This window comes from Rhinolophus hipposideros (genome assembly GCF_964194185.1).
Source record: "Rhinolophus hipposideros genome assembly, chromosome: 6".
NCBI classification, from domain to species: domain Eukaryota; kingdom Metazoa; phylum Chordata; class Mammalia; order Chiroptera; family Rhinolophidae; genus Rhinolophus; species Rhinolophus hipposideros.
The window spans coordinates 77805775-77824792 of NC_138052.1; the positions used below are offsets into that span (position 1 = coordinate 77805775).

Genomic DNA, 19018 nt, shown 5'->3' on the forward strand with positions numbered 1-19018 from the left:
TATTTCTGTTTTGTTTGCTTATTTATTTTGTTTTTTAGGTCCCACATATAAGTGAAATCATCATGGTATTTGTCTTTCTCTGTCTGACTTATTTTGACCAAGAAAACAAAATGACAGAGACAAGGATAAGCAGTTTGAATATCCATTAAGTCCTAATAATAGTTCAGAACTTAAATATCTATTTTTCTTTAATTCATGAGGTAGTCTCAATAGCTTTTTGTTTGTTTGTTTGTTTGTTTTTAATGAAGGGAAATGATACAACCTATTTTTAATAGAGCTAATTATATTTTGCAGGTAACCTTAGGGATAAGTACCTGACCTAGTCAGTAAAAAGGAGCTAGAGTAAAATGTAGAGAAGATATAACCAATCTTTAACCAAATGCCAACACTTATACACTGACAACTATGCAATTGTTTGCCAATATTTCTGCTCTCAGACATCACAACCTTCCCAATGAAAACAAAGCTGCTAACAAATGTTGTAGTGTGATTGTGACGTGGGTGTGCATTAATTTATATGAGGTGGTATACGAAAGCTAGTTGGTTGACTGCTTTGCCTTAAACCATTTTCCCATTCAGTCATCAAACCTCTATTAAGACCTGGAAAGTATAAGACAAGGAGCAAGAAAATATGAGAAAGATATGTTTTTTTCCCTCTAAGATCTTAGAGATCTTGTAGAGGAGGTGACAAACATTTTCTATACAGAACACTTAACAAAAGGGTGAATGGAAGGTATTCACCTGATTAATCACCAAACAAATATTGAGGGAGTAAGTGTTAAATCAGTTTGAATAAGGGGGGAAAATCAATGGGATGTGACAAAAGTCTTTGTAGAAATAGCTTAATCTTCCCTACCACATTTCTCATGATTTTTAAGGCACGTTTGCTTTTTGCTTCTCTGTGAATACACCTAAAAACATTCATTCCATAACAAGAATCAACTTTAAGTCAGTCACTATATAACAAATTGAAATTTCTAGAACTTTTCATAGTCACCTTTTTGGTTTGAAATGTTTCATTACAAATATGACCAGTTGGGGTATTTTAAATAAATGGTGCCAGGTAACCTTAAATGGTAGCAAAAGTTCACCAAAACCCTATGTTGATCAAAATATGTTTACTGCTCAGCATCAAACATTAGTTCACTTAGAACAAAGTCACCTTATCACAAATACTGTGCTAAAGTTAACTTTCATATGGATACATTGATTTCTGCATCTATGGAGAAAACAAGGCTACATGCTTAAAACTTAAAATTTAGGTTAAAATAAGCATTTATTTCTGAACCATATAGTTTTTTAAATATTTTTCCAAAAATATCTGAAATAGTCTTTCCCTCAGCAGTCTAAAAATCATTAAATGTACTGAATATAGTATTTGAATATTAAAGAAAGTTATTTCATTTGATAACAAAGCTCCTTATTGAACTATTCCTGGAATGTTTTAAAAAAATATAGTCCAGCTTTTCTGAAATTTTTAATTTGCAGCTGCCCCTTGACTTTCACAAATAATCTTGTAAAGATAGATAAGAAGTTTACATGTATTTCATGAAGGCTCTTTGAGAGTGGGAGATGTGTGGACATGAAGAATTTTTATTCATTCCTAGATTCAGATTAAAATCTAAGACACCAAAGGTCTTTTTTTTAAAGATGAGATACATACATGACGTTTTCCTGCAGCTGTTTCCCTCACCAAAATGGAGTAAGCAGTCACTTAAACTTGCTGTTTTATTTATATTCTCAAGGTGACAATGTTCAATAACCCTAGAGGCTAAGCTGTTACAGTCTCCATTTTTATACAAATAAGGAAGGTGTCTCTTAAGACCCCATAGGTCTTCATTTTTAATCTGTACTAAGGGACAAATGGTAATTTAGCTTTAGAGACTGCCCTAATTTTGTATTCAAGCCAAGGATGGAACCCCAAGTACAAATTTGATTTGGGTTTTCTGATCCATGTCATAGTTTTATAACACTCCATTCTTTTGCCCCTTTCAGATGACTCTGTAAGCATGCCCAGTGTGGTAAGTGAACAAGAAGCTTACTTCCTGAGTACCATTGGAAGGAGGAGGTTCTCCAGCCACGTCCCTAGCATGTCTACACCTCAGGCTGAGGTGGGCATGTTACCCAGCCAAAGGTAAAAAGCCACGATGTCTTATACTCTTCATGTGGGGGAAGGTAGAAATTCTGACAATTCACTTGTTATTCCAAAATGGCCGAAAGAGAAGCAAATAATTAACGTTTTTAAGTAGACCATTCAACAAAAGACTTTTCAACTAGTGTTGTGTAGACAACAATTTACAGAGTTTTCTAAGCCAGACTAGTAGAAGAGATTTCAATTTCCAATTCAAGCATTGTTTCTCCTTTAAAATTTTCCATAAATAGATGCCTGGTCTACTACTTTCAAATGACATTCTTGTATTTCAGGTATATCATTATCTAAACTAATAATGAGTACCTGGCAAGTATACAGTACTAGCTTGATATATTTGGTGAAGGTTAGACTTCTGGTATGTCATCAGTATTTAGTTGGAGGTAGTAATGCTTAACCAAGCAGAAAAGGACCTATGCCACTATGTGTGATCTTGTGTAGGTCATTTAAGGAGAGCCCATAGTTTTCTCCTCTGTGAAATGAGAAGGTTGGCTAAAACCATTGGTAAGGTAACTTCTCTATCTATAGTTCTATTATTCCATGACTACACCCTTTAAAATATTTTCTTTGGCGTTCTCTGCTCCCTAGGAACATACATAAAAAATGTCACATATATAGAAAATGATCTTACATAAAGGTCAAACCATTATTTATTTCAGAGCCAATGATATTTTTACTTGAGGAATTGAATTATTTCAATGAATTCTCTTTTTTTTTTAGTTTGTTATTTATTTTTAATACCTATATATTGAATGTGGTATAATTTATATGTGAAAAATAATGAAAATCAAGGCATATTCTAACATTCAGATAAAATCAGTTTATGTGCGGAAATAATTACCCTGTACTGAAATCCTTTAGCAAATACTTCATAAACTATACAGAAGAAATAAAATTTGTAACAGAAGGCCTAACTTTGGAGAATATCAAAAAATAGGGGGAAATGATAAAAGATGATTAATACATAAATTGTGCACTTGCAAAGAAAGCAATATTTTATGTACTATTTACTACAAAAATTGATACTATATAAGGGTTACTATCATTGTAAGATATTTTTTACCTACCATTTGGTAATTTACTTTTGAAAAGGAGGTCTTATAAATAAAATGTGTGAACAAAATCAGAGCCAAATTATAAAAATGTCCCAAAAAAGATATAAAGTCATGCAAGCAGTTAATATTGGTAACTGTTTTTAATTGCTAGCAATGTGCAAGTTTCCATCAAGAATAAAATAAAACTATCTGGTAATTCATTTAAAGTTTTTATTTAAATTAGGGAATTGTAGGAACTTAAAATAAGAGGGTTTTTTTTGTTGTTGTTACCTAAAAATAACCAGGCCATCAATTCCCTTTGTAAATATCCATTAAGGGGTTAACTCATTTCCAGGGAGAAAATGTTCTATTATAGATATACTAGGCATCCAGAAAAATAATCTAATTAAACCCTTTGCATGTAAGTCATACTTTGGAAAGCTAGTGAAGGCAATAATGTCAATGTACGTTAGGGAAAGGGAGCCTCTTTCAAGGAACAGAGGTTATTTTGACGGTGTACAATTAGTTAAATAATTCTTTGGGGACAGGCATTCAATTTCCTAAATGGTTGAATTCCATCCAGTTTAACAAGTATTTATTGAGTGCCTCGTGAGTGCTTAGCTCAATACTAGGCACTAGAGGAAAGAAAGAAAGTATGACCTAGTTTCTGTTCACAACTCCCCAAATCAGCTGCATCCCAATAAATCGATAAATGGTTTAATTATTCTTTCACCAACATGACAGGTTTCTTCTTTTGGCATTTACAATTCAATTGATAGAGGATGGAGTAAGGAGGTAAACGGGAGTTCCATGTGGATTTTCCAGGGTTACTTTCCTTCCATTTGTTTACTTGCATTTTCATTGCAAAATTAGTGGTAGAAGTTGGGTTCTTTCTTTGCTTTTCTTAATGGCATCAGTTCCAAGAGTTTGGTTGTGGTAATTCATGGTAAGTGGTTTCCATGTGATAATGTCACAACACACAAGAAAGAAGCAGTATCCTGGTCAATGAAACATCAGGTACATAAGACAGGTTAAAAATAACCAGCCAGCCAAATTTTACCAAAGGAGTGATCGTTTCATCTTGTACAGATTCATTCCACAATGCATTTTAGAGCTCACGTATGTATCCATTTGGAGCTCATGTTAAGCCCCAACTCTTGACCAGTAAATAGATAACTCCTCCGAGTTGTATTCATCCGAAGTCCCTCCTCCCCCATTGCCTTGAGTCCTATGTCTTGACAAACCCAGCACAAAGTGAAATGGTTGACTGTCTCCTTTTTTCTTCCTTGTTCTGTTAACTTTATTTATTTTTGGTTTTTAGAAGCAGAAAGTTGCATGCCTTTTTTCTTTTTCTTTTGTTTGCATTTTCTTTCCCTAAATGCTTCATCTCCCTACCCCTCCTGCAGTGAACCTAATGTCCTCGATGACTCCCAGGGCCTGGCCGCTGAGGGCAGCCTCTCTAGGTACAGTGTCAATGCTACCTGTCTATTGGTGTCTGTGCTGGGAAGCTAGCTGGTCCCTGTCTCCTCTGTCTCTCTGTCTCCTCTTGCCCAGTCTTGATATCTATCTCCATTCTTTCCCCTTTGTTGCTCATGAACACTCAAGCCTGGAAGTCAAAGGTGTAGCCTCCTTCATTTTCAGTTTTGGAGCTCAATCACAAATGGCCTAAAAAGCGTACTAAACAAAGAGGGGGAAAAAATCTGTGGAGTTCTTGTAGGGCCTTGTTTCATGGATGTCTAAAATTTGACATGCCGAAATTAAATTGATCCCATCTAATCATTCCCTCTCACACCGATATTCCTTAAGAATTGTTGTTCAGAAGACTGTTAATAATTCAACGTCCCATCATCAGGACTCCCTTTGTTGATTTGAAGCAGGTCTTTTAGCCGATACCATGCATGGTAAGAAAACAATGATGCTATACTAGGAGTAGCAATGTCAATACAATTTATATAATTCCCTCTCTTTAAATCATGCTATGTGGCAGGCGATTATTGGAGCTTGTTCAAACACTTAGATAAAGAATGTCTGTCCCAGCACAAAGATGACTCCAAAACTTGCCATGAAATAGCAGACACAAACATTTCTTGGTAAGTAAGAGAAGTCTTATAGTGCAAACAATATGTCTTGGCTACTGGTTTAAAGCTTCAGAAAGGGGGACTGCACCTTTAACACTCAGAAAAACCACGTCAAACATTCCTAATCTTGTGCTGTTGATTCACACCTCTCAACTAATCCTCATTAGGGTTAATGCTTCTTGTTCATTCTAAGAGTGTCTTTGTTTCATCTCAAGAGAAAACATGCTCTTTCAGGTTTGCATTGTATAGTGAGTACAAAATTCCCGTGTTTATTGCTTTATCACAAAGATGAGGAAATGTTGAGAGGCCGTTCCTGTGACAGGTTGTCCTTTATTTTCTTCGCATCTTGTTCAGATTTCACATTTTCTTCTGCAATTGAAAATGGGAAATTTCGTCCATCACCAGGTGTATCTTTTTTTTTCTTTTCTTTTTTTTTACTGGACCCATAAATCATGACATTCATTGTGTTTGCTAGCCCTTGCCTTGACAGATCAGTCTCTTATTGGTGGTAAATGTGGGAGTGCCGCTGAGTGCAGACTTAATTCGATTATCAAGAGCTTCCGGGATGAGAAAAAACACAGCAATCCTCAACATGGTTTCCCTGAGTTGTGCAGAGCGTTTGAAGAGATCAGAACCAAGTCTAGCACTGTGACCACTGCTTTCAATGAATGCATTTGTTAAATGTTTAATCTTACATGTGAGACAGGAGAACTTTGATTAGAAGATAAGTTCAGTGGACTCCTGAGCAAAGAAAGTGTTAAACCAGTCTTCCATTTGGCCGACTTTGTCCCGGGCTTTTCTAATTAGGTCAAATTCTTGCTCAGTAAATAGTGTGTGTGGGGGGAGGGGTGGTGGTGGTGGTGGTGGTGGTGGTGAGAGAAGACAAGAGTTTGAGTGGAGTTTTATAAACTCTCCAAAGGATTTGGCCCTCTCTGGCAGGCTGAGCATTCAAATGACTGATTTGGAGTTCTCTAGACCATCCAATCTGCCCTGGGTCCATTGTCAATGGGAATAAACCCAAAGTTCTGCTACATGAGACTGGTTCAGAGCCAAAGCTATAGATTTTGTCTACAACTGAATTAGTCAGTCATGTCAGGACTGTGATTACTTTAGATCAACTGTTGTTGATCTGTTGTTCCTGTAACTACTGTTTTAGTTCGGGGTGTCACCCAATCACCCACATTCAGTTGTGGTCATTAAGAAACTAGAAGATGAGGCATTCACTTTAGATTCTAAATTATTCTATTAAAGCAGAGGCATTCCATCAGCTAGTAGCACATCCACTTTTGTCATACGCTGCAAATCGTATCTCTTGAACTCCATCATGTCACCAAGTTCTCTTTGGAGGAGAGGAACTTTCAGCATTTAATAAGAGATGGGTTTATAAAATAGGATATATACTTGTTGACTTCCAGGCTTTCTGTTTTGGGCACGAAACTCCCTTATGCTGCAGACTCTTCAAATCCTGAAGAAACAGTAAGGCCTTAACACTGTAAATCACATTTAGCACACACCTGAGCACTCAGGACTTAAAATACACTCAAAGTAGTTGTAAGGAAAATCTGGTGCCAAAGCTTAAAGGATATCAGAAAGCATGCCTAAGGGAAAGTAATAAACCCAGCTTCTCCTGCCAACCCCCATATTATGGTTAACTTTCTGGGGATTTGTTTTTGAAAGAGCACTTATTTTAAGCAAAAATGGGCAAGTTGGTTTGAGGGCTAAGTGAGGACGAGACCAGCATAACTAGGATAACCCAATGAGTAGAAGGAAAAAAATAATTTTGCAGACCTTTTGAAAATTTCTTCTAGGATTTTGTTAACCTGTATTTACTGTTTTTTGTTTTGTTTTTTTAAAGATTCATGACAAGAAATATCAACCTGTTATGCATAGCACTATGCTATGAAGAAAAGATTCTTTTTTAAAAAAAGTTAATAAGTTGTAATAATATTCTATGGAAGAATTCTCTTTTGTTAAGAGTGATGCTCTTATAGTTACAGAAACTCATTGGAGATGTTCCTGCCCTGTGCTCTCCCCAGATACACACACCATGGATGATATATATATATATATATTTTTTTTTTTTTTTTTTGCAAAAGAATGTAGACATAAGAAGGTTATTCAACCACTCAAGCCTGTATGCTTCTACTTGAGAATTAGATTTTGTTGGGACACGTTAGAATATTTTGAAAGGCAGGAACTGACAAGAAATTCTAAGAAAAATAAAAAGAGATTACAATGCTATTTGATTTCATCAGGATAATTTTAATAACAGTGGAAAAAAACAATGTGGCTCAAGTTTGAACAAGATGTAGTCTGGGTGAGACAAAATAAAAATAACCTATGTAGTAGAACACATCTCATGATTATCATCCACATTTTCAAAATTTAAAAACTTGACAAGTAGTCTCAAAGCATAAAGAAAAATATTCAAACAACCTTTTTATGCAGCTGAGAATTAATGGCTAACAAAAGGTGTGTTGAGATACACACGTGTGTGTTTTGTCATTGCTAAGTCAGTTCTTGGGTGATATCTAAGATCCAGATTATTCCCCCTGTTTAATCTGATTGCAGCCTCTAATCTCTAAATTCTATGGCATTTAAAACATTTTCTTGGATGTTGTGGAGGCTAAGTAAATTTTAAACAATACACATTTACTGGGAAAAGGAAAAGTAGGATTTTTGTCTACTGTTGAATTCCCTGTTCTCTGCAAGTGCTTTCTGGCTGCTTTGGTGCTGGCTCTACGCAGTCCCGTCAGGAGAAAATCATTCAGGGTAAATGGTTATGCTGTGTTTTGTGTTCTACCTCTAGATTTCTCTAACCACATTAAAACTGAAACTAAAAATACAGATAAAAACCATGAAAATACTAATTCATTTTCTGTGTGGCAGTCTCACCCAGTGCTTCCACTTAAATTTTTTTATTTATGAAATATATTTCAATCTATGTACTTTTTTGTAATTTGAGATGAGTGATATGAATTTTTATTGCATTATTGAATGGCCCCTTGTTTGCCTATCATCGGTTTTTAAAAAATACTATTAGATATATATTCCATTAGAAGATACATATTTATATGCTGCAATCCAGGCCATCATGCTGAAACAAGGAAAACGGTAATTTGTGCCAAAATTGCCCTTCTAACATTATCTAAATATCCCTAGCTTATAAATGACTTCCTCCGTTCTGAGGAAGTTGTTTTTGTTTTTTGTAGACAGTTGAGTCACACCAGTTCTGCCAAGCCCCACATGCATTTACTGCTCTACAGTCATGTTATGGTGTGCCATTGTAATGTTTTTCAGTGACTCAAAAATGCAAAGGATGATTTTAGCTTCAATTTAGAAAGCCTTATTTGCTTTTATCCTTATTGTTTTGCCCTTTTTCTTAGCAAAATGGTGGAAATCAGCCATTTCTCATTTCCAAGATTAAAAACCTCAGGAAACCAGTGTTCTACGGAGAGGTGTGTAGGGCCGACGCCTTGGTCTTCTCCTGGTTGATTTTAGTTTTGTACACCTACAGTCCATCACACATCGCAAATCCTACAGATCACTGAAATATTACATGAGGTGGAGATTAGCTAAAGTGACGCTACATTTTCTATGCAACCCTAATTTGATATAGACCTGAGAAAAAAAGATGTGTCCTGCATAAATAACTTCCATTATTAACTTCTCTGGCTGTTTATTAACAATGTGTCCTAACTGCACACAATTAAGCCAGACTTTGATGTCCCAAATATTAACATGTTAGCACTACATTGTAGGGGGACTTTAGCTGCAATATATCTCCAAAGACATGTTCTATAATTTCATCCTTGATGTATGCATTCCATTGATGAAATGCTATGTCATTTACATAGAATAGCTAATTACTATTACTAAAGCTATAAACTTTATCTATTTCTTAGAAATAAGCCTCTCTATCCATAGAGAAAATTTGATGCTTATGATCCTCCCTTGGAATAATCATCATGAAATTTTCATTATGTTTTGACATTTAACACTCCCTGAGTAACGTGTATTTCTTTTCTTGCACCATTTTTTCCTCACGATCTCAGATTACCGAATAAAAAGAGACAAGTGGACTGCCTCGATTTCATTTTCTCTGCCCAGTTATTTTCAAAACATTTTATTACCCACTTCCGTTTAGAGTTCTAAAAGCAATAAACTCATTACAAATATCAAATATAAAACAAGGAAGCATGCTATATACATTACTTTTCATGTTCAATCCATTTTACATCAACTAACTATTATTCTCTACTTTAGTGGGAGGTAAATGGTAAGTATTAACCTCCCTTTATGGCCAAGGGAACTGAGGTAACAGTTAGATGTCAATGAAGACTCCATTCCAAAAAAAGCTTTGCTTGGTTTTTGGGAGAACCTTGTTTCTACTTTTGTGTATATGGTAATTGAATACTCTTTCCAATTTAAGACACATGTTAAAATGTATAATAAATAAGGAGATGTCATTTCAAACATGCCAGCAACATAGTCTGGATTGCTTATCAGAATTTATTGAATTGTTCCTTTGGGGTAATTTTCTGTCATCGTAGTAAGGTCATGTATGGTACAAGGTAATATATGTATAAAAGTAATGTACATTGATCTTTTAACCTTGATATTTAGGAGAACAAGAAAGTTTAAAAAAACATTCGTTTGGGGGACTCTGTGGAATTTTGTATTGTGTATCCCAAGTGATATAATTATGATATAATTACATCCTTATTTTGTAAAACCTTTGATGAACTCCATTTGGGAATTACTGATTTCCTTCCAGTGGAAATATAAGACTTAAAAACTGACAGATGTACCTGTGTCAGCCATGTGATGATTAATCAGTTGTCAACACAACAGGGGAAACATCTGTGTCCACCTTGCCACCAGTTTCTCTCCCTAGAAGTGCAGCTAGGTATTTAGATAGCTCATTTTTTAAAAATATGAAAATGAATGAGTATAGTCTTTTTCTCTTTTTCCTGGACAGTTGCTGACTCTGGATTCCTCTGTGGAATATTTTACTCTAAAAATTATTTGTAGATGACTCTCCTTTTGCAAAGGCAAAGCAGAAATTAATTACCCATTAACCAAATAATCACATTGGCATCATCCACAGGATTACAATGTTCTCTGGGGCACAATACATTTCTTTTTTTCACCCCACTCCCATTATGAACACCTATTATACATGCATGCGGAATGAAAAAGGATCATGGGCCCATGACAGTATTTTCAGCTTCACTCAACACTAAAATAGTGACCACTGCCAGTACTCATTTTTGCACATAAAATACACATACACAGTAAATTTGGGGGGAGCAGGTTGTTGCTTTTATAAATTGCACAATATGTTTGAGTGCAGCTACTTGATGTTAATCCATTGATCTTCTGAGTTCCACTGACAGCTTAATTATTTTGCCAGCCTTTTAAATCTAAAACCATTTTTAAAAAACACTTGTCTGCCCATGTGACTATTCATTTACTCAGTAGTCACAGAGACTTCAGGCTGCAAACGTGTTGAATGTACCCCTTCACCCAAATGGATTCTGTGTCTGATGTGTTTGATATTCATCCATCTTATTTTCATTTAAATTGAAATTTTTAAAAAGGTGTTCCCATCCATGTGGTAGAGTTGTTTGTGTTTGTTTGTCACCACTTTTTTCCCTCCCCCTGGAAAAAAAAATTGAGATTAGAATATGACATCTTAAACCGTTTGGTGGCTTCCAAACCAGGGTGTGATCAAACCAATGTTTTGTTGAATGATAGATATGGCATCAGTGATGGAAAACAGAATCTCAATTTTGGCAGTTTGGGGCTACAAGACCTTGTCCTCTTTCCCAAATCTTCAAAAACTCCCATTTCAGGGATTCTTTCCCAACCTTCCTTCAAAGATAATGGTATCTTTGAAGTGACTATTTCATATAAGTGATTTGGGCTAACATCCACCAGAGAGTGGTCTTCTGAATTCTCTCCAGGTCCACTAACGCTGTTGGTGCTTGACAGGGTGGCAAGTGTGCAGAGTGAACCTGGCCAACAGAACCTCCTCATTCAGCAGCCGCTGGGGAGGAAGAGGGGCCTGAGGCAGGTAAGCAGAGCCCAAAACAGCAGGAGAGTCATCCTAGAAAATGGAAGCTCTATTCAATTTTTAATGTCCATGCATATTAAGATTATATTTTGCCTTCTCACCACCCAAAATAAGGAGTACAGAGCAACTTTAAAACATGGTAAGTGCTTGAACAATCAGTTTTTAGCTTCTATTTTAGCTCATGTTAGCAAAGTTGATTACTTAGTGAAATAAGTGCCCCTATACTTCTATTTGTTTCCTATTCAGACACCTTCTTTCCCATCCAAACTTACTCACTGAGGAAGATTTGTTAAGAAGTTGATTTCTGTATAGAGGCATAGACATAGTTGTGCTTTCTCCCTCATTACAAAATCAGTGATTCAAGTTAAAACTGGTATCAAAGTAACGATCATCTTTACAGATTTCCTTAGGTTCAGGTTCCTTTACATTACTCTTTAAATAAAAATTTAGATGAGGCTTTGCCCTGTTGCTTCGATGGGAGCATCCCAGCATTTTTTTGGACACTTTCATGCATCTGAGGTTTTTCATCAACCTCTCCTTGAGAGTTAGCATATGTTGAGCTGCAACTTTTAGATGAAGAAAGGCTGACCTGTAGGCAATAATTATTAGCTTTGTATCCTAAAATTCACTGAAATGCTCACATTGACTGTTTTAAATTATATTAATTAATGTTCCTAGGATATCTAAAGAAGTAATAATTAGGAGATACAATTGGTTAAAAGGAATGCCAGAATCAAATACCTGTAGTTAAAAACACAGAACAAAGTTTATTTTATTAGCTAAAAATGCAAGAAACAACCATAAGAGAACACAGAAACCAATCAAGAAAGAAATAAGCCATCATCAGAATGCTCTTAGCACAGTGTTTCCTCCCAGGCAGTTAAACTCTTCTTGCCAGCTTCATTCTGCCTATTCTCTTTAGCTAAGACGTCCTCTACTCTCACGTCAGAAGACTCAGACTGAACCCAGAAACCGCCATGGGGCTCGGCTGTCGACCACTCGGAGAAGCATTCAACCTAAAACGAAGCCATGTGGTGAGGCCTCCTATGTCCCTTCTGATCGTGTCATTGACAGGATGCCTCCCAACTCAGCTGGGAAGAGCTGCAGAAACTGAGCTCATGCCGACAAGCACGGCTTTGGGAAAGCACTAGGATAAGGGAAGACATTTCCTAGAAAACTATAGTGCCTTTTTGTCTTCTCATCTTTCCCAACCCGCACCTTTACCCCCCATGAACCTAGGGAAATGGAAGAGTCCAAAATAAATATGAATGCTGAGATTTGACTATAGAAATTTGTGTCTTCTCTATCCAAACCAGGAACTGGGTGTTATATATCTTCCTGAAAACAAAGAAATGATGAATAATAGGGCCTTTTAAGGCCTGTTGGCAGTTGTTATGAGTGATGACCAAGTTCACCTAATGCTCTATACAAATCTTGTTTTTAGTCCATTTATGTAACAATGATTTTTCTACCCCAATCTTACTCTTTATAAGAAGGTGACATCAAAATATGTACATAATAATTAAATATGCTCTCATTTATTAATAAACCAGCAATGTCTTTATTAAGATAAGCCAAGAGACACTGGTTAAAGTTAATTATTAAGCACTGCCAATGTATTTCCCCTCTATTTACTGCTTTACTTCTGACCTACAGCAGATCAGAAACGATCTGTGACCTTCATTGAGGCTCAGCCAGAGCCAGCAGGTGTCCCAACAGACACACTCCCTGTCACAGCCCAGTCACAAGGCTGCAGCCCATCCTCATCGAGAAAACCAGAAGGGATGGACAAACCAGTCCTCACGTCTTCCCCGGCCATTGTTGTCGCTGATCTTCATAGCCTGTCTTCCAAGCAGGTATGGGTGCTAGAGAAACAGGCAAGGGTTGCTCCCTGACTACTTAGATCTAGGAACCATTTCAATATGCAAAGTTATTCCATATAAATTAAATCTGGGTCTGTAACATTTTGTTAGCCAGACGATGTTCCTATCATCATGAAAAAGAAAATCTATAGCATATGGCCAGGAATACATTTACTTAAGAAAAGATAAGAGAAGTGTTGGTATTCTTCATTACGAAAAACCTAAAAGAAAATATTGCTCAGTTAAAATAACCATTGAAAACCAGTAGATAATAATACATAGTTTAAAGATAGTTCAACTGAAGTTACCAATTTAGATGAAGCCTTTAAATACAGAGCCTTCTGTAGCCTAAAAGATGTGAAAAACTTCTTGTTTTCATCTTTTTCCTCATTGTTGTGGTATTTTTTCTTCTTTTGATTTTTATAAAGGAATTTCCATAGGTCTCACTTTCTTCTTGTGTGGTATTTAAAGAACCCTAACGGGCATTATTACTATATACACTTTTATAGGCTTTAAAAAGCATTGCAACACTATTCTCATTTTATCCTCACAGTTTACAAGGTAAGCAGGGAAAAAATAATGCTCATGCTACAGGTTAGAAAACTGAGACTTAGAAAGTTGGAAGGGCTTGTATAAGATCTCACATATAATAAAGCCTGGAATTGGAACTAGCCTTGTAATTCCTTGTCTAGTTATAGCTAGACAACATTTTTTATACTCTTCCCTGGCACCCATCCTACCTTTCCATGATGTTATGGTCCTTTTGATCACAGAGTGAGACCCTTCCTGCTGAAGGAGAAAAGAAGGAGGACCCAGAAGTACAAGGTGCGACAGCGCACAGCCCTCTCTCTACTCAACTCTCAGACCCTGATGACTTCACAGGCCTTGAGACGTCCATCCTCCTCCAGCATGGAGACACTGTCCTTCACATCAGCGAGGAAAATGGCATGGAGAACCCTCTGCTGGCCAGCCAGTTCACTTTTACTCCCACTGAGCTTGGGGAGACTGGTGTAGACCTAGATGAGTCTCATGTTTAGTTCTGTATCTTGTAAGAGTTATGGGTCTAGACAAGATGTGGGAGGGATCACTGTACTTAAAGTTGAATACTTTTGCTTGGAAAAGAAAACACAGCACTTTATATCCAATGGGTGACACAAATCTCAGTAGATTTCACTGCCAATGCTCATATTGTTTCATAAACATCTTTGAAAAATCAATGGCTAAGATGATTTCATTGTGTGAAGACCATGAAAACCAGGGATGAATAAGGGGAAAGAGCCATTTGCAAATTGTTTATGATTCAAGAAGGCTTGAGCAGTTAAAAATATATACTATTACAGAGATGCTTATTTACGAATATTAACAAACAATATGCTCTAAAAAGAATGCAATTTTTTGAGGTTATTCACATTATACATCTCATGCAGATGTTTATTTTTATAGTTTCAAAAATATTAAATCAGGTGGCTATACAAGTAGTAATTTACATAAAATAATAAATAGGGAAAATATTAGTTTGAGAAATTAAATAATAAGTTATCCTGTAGCCATTTTTGTTTTGATCAACAATACAGCCATTCAGAAGAAGGAAAAAAATACTATTTTTAGAGCTGTAGACTTTTCAATATTTATTTTTCAACCATCATTTTCACTGAATGTTGTAAATCAAAATGCTAATGCTATAAGATCATTCCTTTTATAATCAATCACATTAGAGAGAAAATATTCTAGAAATTATCAGACACAATTCTGAATCAAGGAGAACCGAAACAGCCTATACTACAATAAAAACGAAATGTAAATATAATAGCTAGAAAGAGATGATATTCCTACTTCTAGCCCTGACTACGACAATGCCAAGATCAGGAGATATTGGAAAATGTGATTACTTTCCTTACAGCAACCTGTGCCTGCCTTCAAGGGCATATTTTCAGATATTAAAGCTATTGTTGTTAGAATGGGTTCACTAAAATAACTTCTCAATGTTAACTTCTCAATATTCTTATGATCTTATAGACATCTGAGTTTATGAGAAAAAATATAAAGTCATCAATCTCTTCTTAGACACAGTCAGCTTGTGAATTTTACTTTAACCTGAAGTTCACTTACTTCAAAAAAAGTATAAAACTTAGAAGGCTTGAGAAGCCATATCTAGCGTATTATTGATGTTATAGTAGGGCTTGTTATCATATAGTTCAAAACTGAATTTCAAAATTGTAACGGTTTACATTAGAAGACTATTATATAACTGTTAAGCGTAAAAAAACTCATATACATACCTAAATTGGTATGGCAGGGTGTGTGTGAGTGTGTGTGTGTTTTCTAGTCCTCCAGTTGAAGTCAAATACAGATTTTGATTACATTGCAATGAATTTAAAAAACATTCTGTGTGCTTAAATTTGGACTGTATTGGCTTTGGAAAGTATATGTATATAGAGAGGAGACCTGCTAAACCTACCCAAATCACAAAGGAAAATTATTTTTCTGTTAGAATTGCTTATTAAATAGGCATTGTTTATACTGTGATTTATACTTTCAAATATAATTTGGGGTTTTGGTCCCATTTACTAAGAGAATGAACATTGTCTGTGAGTTAAAGACAATGGACAAAATTAAAAATTTCAAATCTAAAGTTTCAGAAAATAGAAGCTTATGTTATGTTTTACAGTATTTTCAGAACATTGACACTTAATGCCGAGTTAATTCTCAAGTGCAGAAATATACATATAAGTGGTTTTATGATTTTTTCTAAGCTGATGTATATTGCCTGTTAAAAAATATGCTGTTAAAAATTATGCTGCTAAATTAGTGTTAGAGGCCTTATGTTTGGTAATTATAAGTGTCTGGACTATATGAGTCTCTATATATGTGTGTGCTTTGTTCCAGTGTCTTGAGTCTTGTTTCAAATTCTCTATGTATAATTGTATCAAATATTTAAAAAGTAAAGGTATCAAAGAAGATTGTCAAGTATCTGACAAGAATCCTAAATACCTTTATATGTGTATTTAAAAAGTACTGGGCTGTTTTGAACATGATTATGCTGACCTGTCTGCCTTTTAGCCTGACTCCTTCACTCTAGTGTCATGGAAATCTGCTGGAAACTTTTCCAATAAGCTAAGTACCTTGCAAAAAAGCCCCCACTCTGAGAAGCAGGGCCTTTTAGAGTGGGAATGTTTTCATACTGGGACTATTGAGATTTTACAGATGTATGCATCTGTTCCATTTAAGGTGCCCTTAAATGTGTTGAATGTAATGTGTTGGGTGTTTATGTGTAATCGATAAAGTATCTACATGTATGTGCATAAGATTGTCATAAGATGTATTCTCAGGAATACTGGTACCTGGAGTTTGAAGGAATAACTATTTAAAAAAAAAACAGTAGGGGAGATTAGAAAAAAAGTTCAAGATAACATTTTTGTAATGTTCGAAATATTGAGTATATGACTAAAATTATTACATATGATAAATACTGTATTGGTAATACTAGATCATTTCTTAAGCTATAATGCTTAATGATATTTATCTTGTTCAGAGGAAAATTAAAACAGATACCTATTTCCCATCTATAAGAAATTAGGCTCAGCCAAGAGGTTGCTTCTTCTGAAATTAACTTTTGAGTGAAATGGGAATAAATATGTATCATCCATGATAGTGGGTTCAGATTTATACTACTCAGATTCAATTTAAGCAGTTCAAATCCTGGATACAGCAAAACATTTTACTTTTACTTTTCAGTATTTGCTGCTTACTATAATTCTATTAGATAAGTTATTTGATTTTTCCAAAACAGAAACTGGGCTGTTGAGTGCTTTGGGACAAGGCATTGTGAACTAGTGTCAAAAGGTACAATTGGGCATGTCAATATGGGGGTGGGGGGAATCTGTGATTTTGGTCGTCTAGTTAGAGCTTCATTCACAGGTTTGCTACTTCAGCCCTCCAAAAATACCAAGGCAAGGTGACATCTCCTCCCTTCTTTAGTATCTGTCTCTTTAGTCAGTGAAGAATATTCTCCACTCTGCTGTCCAACTCCAACAATATCTGAGATGAGAATAGGGTGTGTATAGGGACCTACAAGAAAGAAAGGGTCATAAATAGAATCATAGACCAAAACACAAATACCCTTCCTCAAGTTAATCAGGATATTTTAATAGTCTCCAGAATTTGCTGCTATCACACCGAGTCATGCTTTTGCCTTGTGACCTCACACTCCCAATTCCATGGCCTTGTCCTTGGCGCAAGTAGACAGTCCCACTTCCTCATTTACTTTCGTGGGCTTCAACTGCAGCAATTCAGAAACAGAGTTTGGTTTGACACTCAGGAGAATACAATGAAGGGCAGAATGTATTTGGAAAAACTTAAGACAAATTTACTTATATTATTTTAGGATTGTTTAGCATTACAGATCAATGTACCTCCATAATATTTTTCAAGAGTCACTGTGACTGCAGGATGAAAATCCTTTACTAGCCATTTTACAGGTGAAAATAAATGATTGATTACACAGCCAACTTCCCTCAAATGACTATGAAGTCTGTTATGAACACTGAATGACCAAAGAGCATGGAAAAAATGCGTATGAATAAGTACTGAAATGTTTATGAAAGATATTTATGAAAGATATTAAGACTTCTGTGTTTGAATATGCACATATAATAAAATAAATCTAAAAAAAAACATTTAAGATGTCTGATTTTCATTTCTCATTTTTTAACATAGGGAAGAGGTTAACTCATTCAGGAAAATGTTTTTTTCGGATCCCTGGGTGTGCCTTGATGTTTCTCCTCAATCCCCCTAGTCTGGCTTACGTTCACCCTTCAATTAGACACCTCCAGTTCCTCCCTCCAACCTGAACTGAGCTCCATTCTGCTCGTGCTCTCCACCCTTAACTTATAAATGAAGCAGAATGGGCACATTGGGAGACAGATACCCCAGCTTCTGCCCAGGTTATGACCTGCTGGAATGACTAGTAAACTCCCAGGAGGAATGTTAAGGACCTGGTTGTGTCTTCTGAATGTGGCCAGAACTACCATGGGGTCAAATTTACCACCAGTTCTGTCTTTTGTACAGAGTACAAACTGCCCTATCCTTACCCTCTAAGATATGCTCTTGCTAAATCCATTTTTTTCCTCATGTGTATTTTGTCTTTCCTGACCCAATGACCCTAGACACATTTGGCAGGGGAACAGACACTCTTATACTTCTTCTAGATTATGTCTCAACAGTAAATAAGCATATACAAATTTTTAGTGAGCATTCCTGAGAGGAAAAAACAAAAAAAAAAAAAGAAGATAAGAGGGATGAGGGCCAGAAGCCTAGGAGAGTAGTAATAACCACCACCTGGTACTTTATTTCTGAGTACCAGGTATTATGTGTTGTGCCCATCACCTGGATTTGCTTATTTAATTCTCACAACCCTAAACTCTGGGCACGGTCTTAATGGATGAGAAAACAGATGAAGCAGAGAGAAATGACTTGACAGGTCACTGTGGACCTCAAGGAGAAAATTTAATTTCATGTTCATCCTGAGAAGGAATTTATCTGCTGAGATGGACTCCCCATGGTCAACCGAGGGCCCAAATTTTATAAATAATAAGAGCCTAGTGGCTACTTGCTGACAGGAGCTTCTCGCGCACTTTGTGTACCATGTAGAACCGTAGCGTGAATTCAGTCCTCCTGCACTGCGTCTTACTGACTCAGGCTGCTTCAACTATTATAAGGGACTTCCTGGTTTCCTCTTTCCACCAATGAGCTATGATCTGCCCCATCCAATCAGAATTGCTAACCAATCAGGACTGCAGGATTCAGACCACAAGTGA

The 19018-nt window shown here is 36.0% G+C and overlaps 1 protein-coding gene across 17 annotated transcripts in view; it reads left to right on the forward strand.

Moving 5' to 3' along the window:
- UNC80 (unc-80 homolog, NALCN channel complex subunit) overlaps positions 1-17878 on the forward strand; it is a 188238-nt gene extending 170360 nt beyond the window's left edge. For 13 of the 17 annotated variants that reach the window (XM_081051363.1, XM_081051372.1, XM_081051368.1 and 10 more), the window contains 6 exons: positions 1996-2134; positions 4590-4646; positions 11259-11340; positions 12263-12374; positions 12997-13196; positions 13976-17878. In XM_081051363.1, coding sequence (XP_080907489.1) covers positions 1996-2134; positions 4590-4646; positions 11259-11340; positions 12263-12374; positions 12997-13196; positions 13976-14239 — 854 coding nt within the window. In that variant the 3' untranslated portion in view covers positions 14240-17878. The remainder of the gene's footprint in view (positions 1-1995; positions 2135-4589; positions 4647-11258; positions 11341-12262; positions 12375-12996; positions 13197-13975) is intronic. The other 4 variants (XM_081051364.1, XM_081051371.1, XM_081051373.1 and 1 more) reach the window with 3 other exon arrangements.
- Positions 17879-19018: the final 1140 nt, after the last annotated feature.